The 7,393-nt window shown below is 35.3% G+C and overlaps 1 protein-coding gene across 1 annotated transcript; it reads right to left on the reverse strand.

The window, feature by feature from the left end:
- Nucleotides 1-3,530: 3,530 nt before the first annotated feature.
- LOC129571585 (nibrin-like) lies at nt 3,531-4,820 on the reverse strand (the record flags this gene model as incomplete). The annotated part of the gene is made up of 4 exons (XM_055451392.1): nt 3,531-3,835; nt 3,982-3,991; nt 4,104-4,351; nt 4,458-4,820. Coding segments are annotated over 4 exons (926 nt in total), but the record flags the coding sequence as incomplete, so codon positions are not given.
- Between the last annotated feature and the right edge of the window lie 2,573 nt (nt 4,821-7,393).

Below are 7,393 nucleotides of genomic sequence, written 5' to 3' on the forward strand. Positions count from 1 at the left end.
CAATTAAATATAATGAGTGAATATTTATCAGACCAACAGGCACCTCCGGATGGAACCGATTTCTACAAATTGGCAACCGTTTGTCACAAATAAGACACTATTTTTTCGAATTGCCATTCCATTGATAAGCGACGAAAGGTTTCAATTGTATCATATGTATGAAACGCCATTTGTATACAATGACGAAACTCTGAAAATAAATGCTAAATTCGAAGTCATTATCGCGTCATTAAATCGGCAAAAATATCAATTGATTAGAAACAAGCATGAACTGAAATGCAAAAAACAGTCAGATGACATGGTCATCTGCTTCGAGCCCCGCAAGTGGCTAACCAGCCAATTCAAATCTTGTGTGTGGTCTCTCTTTAATCATGAAGCCAACTCGAATTGCGAGTTACCCAAGGTAAATTTGCGTTACCAATGGTTAGAACTCGAAGAGCCGAACAATTGGTTATTTTTCTGTAAGCATGTGGAAAAGTTCATATCTATTTGCGGCGATAGTGTAAATCACCACAGCGCTATTGGCTCTGGAACCCTAAAATTGAACGACAATTGCGTACTTCGGGGTGATAATTTTGAATTAATGCCCCAAAAGAGTTTAGAGCGCGCGCCACATGATTTCATTATTCCGAATTTCCAATTCAATCTCACTTCGTACGAGCCATTCATTTCAAACGGAACAACGAATTTGATCGAATTTGCCAAAACTAATTTGACTAAACTACAAAATCAGTTAAAATTCATCGAAAATCAATCTAAATTAAAGGAAAAAATCGACATTCATGACATTCATAACTATTCAGTAAACTATTTCACTCTGTTCATCGTTGTATGCTTGATATTCTACGTTGTAAATTTCATCAGGGGTAATAGACGAATCAGATTACCACGTGCAATTTCGATGCCAAATCTATCTGAAGATTTGACTCGCCGTTTAGAGCACCGCCAGTCACGCTAAAGGTGGCCCGGAGAATGTCTATTGACATAATTTTGAATTAACTGGAATCGAACAATAATGAAATCGCACGAAATAATGAATCATAAGCAAGAAATAATTATTATTTAGTTATAAGTGCAACAATAACCTGAATAGAATTCGGAGAATTTAAATAAGTCAGCTAAGCAATTTATTGTATATAGTCTTTAAGTGCATGAATAAAATCGTCAGTCTTTAATCAACCATCGACTACAATTCACCTGTCTTTTAATGACAACTTCTATCACACAGAACTTAGTCAGGGACCAAAAGAAAATGTCGAAAATTATCGGAGTATTGCTTTACTACCATCATTACTGAAATTGTTTGAGAAAATAATGTACAATGAAATAATGTTCCATTTCAGGAACCGTATAAGCGATTGCCAACACGGATTTGTCCCTGGTAACTCAATAAACACAAACCTCATGGAACTAGTAACATTTTCAAATGAAGCATTCGCTGAGAAATGCCAAGTTGATATTTTATACACTGATTTCACTAAAGCATTCGACAAAGTCGATCATGCAATTTTGTTGAGAAAAATGACCGATATGCAGTTTGACCCAGGCATAATTAAATGGATATCTTCATATTTGAATGCGAGATCAATGAGAGTGAAAATAAATAACAGCCTCTCCAATGATTATTTAATGCACACAGGTGTCTCAGGTGGTAGCATTTTAGGCCCTGTTTTGTTTTTGATTTACATTAATGATTTACCGACCATATTTGAGAAATATATCAAGATTCTATTGTTTGCTGACGACTGCAAAGTAGTAATGAAGATAAAAAGCAATGAAGACCTAGTTTTGTTTCAATTGGAAATCAACAAATTATTGAAATGGTGTAAAGACAATAAATTGTCTGAAACTGTTCTCACTATGAGTAGAAGTGATGGGAAATTTATCGGACAATATAAAATGAGTGATGTATTATTGAACAGAGTTCATGACTTTCGGGATTTGGGTATAAGAATCGATGAACGGCTAACATTAAAGAAACACATTGAATCAATACATGCCACGTGTAACTCCACAATGGGATTCATAAAACGCACAGCGGGAAAAAAATTCGACGTTGACACTCTGGTTGTTCTATTCAACGCATTCGTAAAAAGTAAACTATTGTTTGGTATCGCTATTTGGTACCCCTCCACGGCCACAGATAAAGACTTTATTGAGGGAGTTCAGAAAAGATTTACTATGATGGCACTCAAAGAATATCCCAACGCAAATAATAATTACACAATTCGTCCCTATGATAGTGTTGGCCGTCGAACACTTTCGAACAATTGTTCGACCGTTCGACAACATAAAAAAAATTGTTTTGCTCGTTCGTTCGTTCGAAATTTATAAAAAAAAATTGTTTTTTGTTCGTTCGTTCGGGAATTGCTATGTTCGACCGTTGGGATTTTGTACATTTGAAATACGTAGGAAGCAGATACAATTTTGATTTCTTTGGCTAAGACTGAAGGTACAACGTTATTACCGGTGTTATTACTCAGTAATACCACTGGTAATAACGTTGTACCTTCAGTCTTAGCCAAAGAAATCAAAATTGTATTTGCTTCCTATGTATTTCAAATGTAAAAAATCCCAACGGTCGAACATAGCAATTCCCGAACGAACGAACAAAAAACAATTCTTTTTTATAAATTTCGAACGAACGAACGAGCAAAAAAAATAATTTTCAACTTTTCGAACGAACAAAATAATTTTTTACAAAACTTTCGAACGAACGAACGAACAAAACAATTTTTTTATGTTGTAAAACGGTCGAACGAACGTTCGAAGCCAACACTACCCTATGATGACCGTTGCTCAGAACTAAATATTGACTCGATTCACAGTAGATATGTATATGCCTGTTTTGTGTTCATATATGATTTATTGCATGATAATTTCGAATCAAAATTTTTAAAATCGAAACTAGTGTGCAACAACAATAGGCCAACACGCAACACAGAATTATTAAAACTACCGACGTACACGAACGATTACTTGAAAAATCAGTCCTTTTGGACAGCAGTTAGAGATTTTAATGAAAGTAAATATATGAACAATAATGAAAGAAACAAATATATGAAAGCAATTAAAGATAAGCGATTATTGTAAAAGGGTCTGTACTAGATCAATAAATAAATAAATAAATAGATAATTAAAAAAATATTCATAATCCTGAATTCCTCATGGTTCAGTCAGGAAATGCGATTGACATAAATCAGAGAACAATTTATAACTTTACAATCACACTACATAGACAAATATTGCGAAAGACAAAAATAAAGAGAAAACATTGACCAATAAAAATTCCCTTTGAAGCAATGTGAGCCGATGTACGATTTATGTTCTACAGGCGTTCAAATGTTGCCCGTCTGGAGGCGGTTGTATGCATAAGAGGGTTAAAGCCTAGCATAAGTTGAAATGATGATTGGTACCGGATTGTTTTGATGACCTCTGTGCGGGGGATGTGGTTGTTTTTCTGTTGATGGAAAATGTTATGAAGAAATTAACAAATTGAAGAGAAAACTTTAATGTTCAAATAAAATTACCTTAACGAATTTCTTGAATCTTTGGTTTGCTGTGCGATGTGGTTCCACTTTGCGAACTTCGAATACGTTTGCCATTGATTTGATCCATTGTCGTTTTTTCTCTCCATCTGTCAACTCCCCCTCTTCAAATTTTTCCTCCTCATTTCGTGCTGAGCTCGGCGGCTGCGATGATTTTGCATAAGATTCTTTCTTCATTTTGTACGAAACGCATTCGACATTGCACGTTGGCACGCATGTAATTTCAATCGGTGTCATTGATTGAATGAACGGTTCACGGTTTGTTGGAATGGTTTCTTGTATGAATTCTGTGACGCGGCAACGGAAGCAGCATCAACTACATCATTTTCATTTGCATTTGCATTCTGTTGAGTGAGTTTTCTTCTCATCCGGACTGTCCTGGCTGACTATTTTCCGCTCCGGGTGATAAAAAAATGGATTTCGTTTCGCTTACGAGCCAACGACTATTTGATTCAATGTACCGCATTATGTTTTCGATATCGGACGAACATTGTGAATTGAGCGAAGGAGTGTATTGTACCGGAATGCATTCACTTTTGATCAAAAATGTCTTACGTCTTTATCCTCTTCCATGTTAATGCATTTGCCGGCAGCTTGCCGGATGATTGGCTCAAACTTTTCCATGTGCCGTTTCACCATGAAGACAAACGTTTTATTCTGGAACAAGCGCTGTCGCTCGAGGTGCACTTCCATCATTTTTGATTCCTTGATGATGTACGGTTCAACGATTGTTGGAACGAATTTGTTGACGTTTGGCGCTTCCTGTTGTGCTGTGGCACATTCTATGTAGGCCTCAAAATAATCTGGCGACACAATCGGTATGCCGTGTGCATAGCACCTTCACTGTTACTGTGACGTTTGACATCACCAAATGCGTGCAATCAGTACTCCAAACGGGTAGCAGTTTACCATCAAGAATTTTCAAGTGTTTGCTCAATTTATCCGTTTCATCCGGTTGCATTGACGATGTGCACGCGTTAATGACAACGTTTTCGAGACGAAAAGTGTTTTCCAATCGACCGAAGCGAACAATGTTACCAATTTGTAGGTCAATCGCTGTATTTTTCGCAATCTCCGTATTTGTGTCGATGCCATCGTTAACGAATACGCCATACTTTGAGCCCGTATCCTCCACACGAACACCAGATGACGAACGATGAATCACAGCATGTTCTCGGCTAACTGAGATATCATCGGTTAAACGCAAATCACAATGTGGCACACGGCCAACAGTGTACTTCCTTGCGTTGTTCAACAAAAAGAAACGATGATCTGAAAAGCAAAGAACAACACCAATTTATATGGGGAAGCGCATATAAAAATTAATTTTTTACTCACAGGTTGAAATGTGAGACAATACCCACATATTTGACGATAGAATTCAATTGTCCTTAGAAAAATTTCACAAATTTAAGGAAAAAATATCAAAAGAATGAATTGTTTTGATGTTTAACAATAGCTATTATGCCTCGCACTAAATATTTTTTGAACGCACGGTTTGTTGAAATGAACTGTCAAAAACAGCAAGGTCTTGTTCAGCAGGGTGCGTTCACATGTAAAAACTGAGGCGAATTCGATTGAGGCGAAATCGAAATGCGCGCCTACTTTTTTCGTGTGCTGTGATTGAAACATCTTGAACGAAGCTTTACCAACACACATGCATACCATTTCGTACAAGTATTGTCAACCATATTGTGTTGAAATTCAATACGCACTAAAATCTATCTTGTCCATTTGTTGATTGTCATCTGGGTTGGTGCGTAAGAAACTCGATCGTGTATCTGACATAAAAGTTACGTATATTACATCATGTAATTTACCTATGAAAAATCATGTAATTTACATGAATTTGTAAGAAACCCTGAAGAATGATTTTTTCATGAAGAAATAATGTAAAATACCAAATATTTAGGATTAAAAATGAAGAAAATTGGTGTTTTAGTTTAATTCTTTTCTTTCTTTGTGTAAAAAAATGAATTCCAATGATGAATAAAAAGTGAATTGAGTATTTTTCATGTGTCATTTCACATTATAAATAACGTTTTCTATCAACTATTTGTGCAAATATTTGCATATTGGTTCGATAATTCTCCATTTCCATGGAATAAATGCGACTATCAGCATGAATCCAATCCGCCGTCTTATATTTCCAAAAAAAGTTGATACTTTTTGCTAAAAATTTGTTATATTGTCATTCAAATGACACATAAAAGTATACAAAAATTCATTTGGCTACGCGTACACTTGATAACACTGCGAAAAACCACACTTTGTTTGAGAAATAGCTGGTGGTTTCAAACTTTTGCATGAATAGTGTATGCATTAGCAAACGCTGGAGAACGAGCATGTGTGTACTCTGGACAGTGGACACTTCAAATGCTTAAAACAATCGAAAAAAGTCATTTTTTGTGTATAACCCTCTACATTTTCGAGCGTTTTGGAGTTTATTACATGCGTTGAGGTTTCTTACGTAATAAACGTAAGATACGTGTTTCTTACGTAAATTACTTACACGTCGCTCAAAATCCGAAAATTTACCAACCCAGCTTGTTGTAAAAAATCTCAAAAAAATGAAACGGCCTCCAAAAAAAAAAGAAATGGCCTCCAAAAAAATGAAACGGTCTCCAAAAAATGAAACGGCCTCCAAAAAAAAGAAATGGCCTCCAAAAAAATGAAACGGTCTCCAAAAAAAAGAAACGGCCTCCAAAAAAAAGAAACGGCCTCCAAAAAAAAGAAACGGCCTCCAAAAAAAATGAAAAGGTCTCCAAAAATAAACGGTCTCCTAAATAAAAGGTCTTGCCGATGGAGAGCTTTTCCACCCTGTTGTCCAAAATAATGGACTTCATTCATGGCTATTATTCAGAGCATTGAAGTTGCTGGCTATGTAGCGCTGCTGGTGAACAGATCTGTTCAACAGCAGCTGTTGGTTGCGTGCATATTCGCTGTGACGCGCGCTTGTTCATTTAACGATTCTCACACATAGTGTTTGTCCCTTGCATTCACAAGGAAACAGACAGAGAAGCGTATACAACAGACTCCAAGTGAGATTTTTATCTTGTTCATTTACCGTTATTTGTCAACAAGTCTGCCTATATCCTCGCATTGCCACTTTACATAGTATACAGTCCATGAGAAATTTAAAATGTTCGCCATTTAGTTTTATATTGCCCATGCATTAGTTATGGGGATTTTTGTTTTGTTTAATTTTTGTTGTTTGTAAACAAATCTGCCTATCTTTTTGCATTGTCTGTGTGTATTTATTATGGATTTATTATACTATGTACAGTGCAATGCAAAAAGATAGGCAGATTTGTTTACAAACAACAAAAAATAAAAAAAACAAAATCCCCAACATTTAGAGATTATTTCTATATTTTTTTCTAGATTTTGATTTAGAGATTATTTCTATATTTTTGGAGACCGGATCCCTTTTCTTCCCGCAAAAATTTCGATATTTAGCATTTAGTGATCATTTTTTTATTTATAGAGATAAAAAGAAGCTTTTTGGATGCAATTTTTTATTTCTAAACATCAGTTTATTTTTTAAGGTAGCCAAAATAAGATTTTCTTAAGACCGTTCTATTTTTTTTGAGACCAATTCGTTTATTTCTGCAAATAATTTTATTTTTTTCTGGAGACCGTTTCTTTTTTTTCAGTACACTTTTAATTATTTTTCGCTATCATATCATTTTTATTGGTGACAGTTTTCAATTATTTTTTGGAGACCATTTCATTATCTTTAGAAATTCATTCCCATTTTTGTAGATCATTTCATTAAAAATAAATACCAAAAGTCACCTTCCTCCATAGAAAATTCGCGCTCGAGCATAGTAAGCGTCGACACT

Source organism: Sitodiplosis mosellana, unplaced genomic scaffold (assembly GCF_009176505.1).
Source record: "Sitodiplosis mosellana isolate CC-2019 unplaced genomic scaffold, AAFC_SMos_1.0 Smas_scaffold_2911, whole genome shotgun sequence".
Taxonomy (NCBI): Eukaryota; Metazoa; Arthropoda; class Insecta; order Diptera; family Cecidomyiidae; genus Sitodiplosis; species Sitodiplosis mosellana.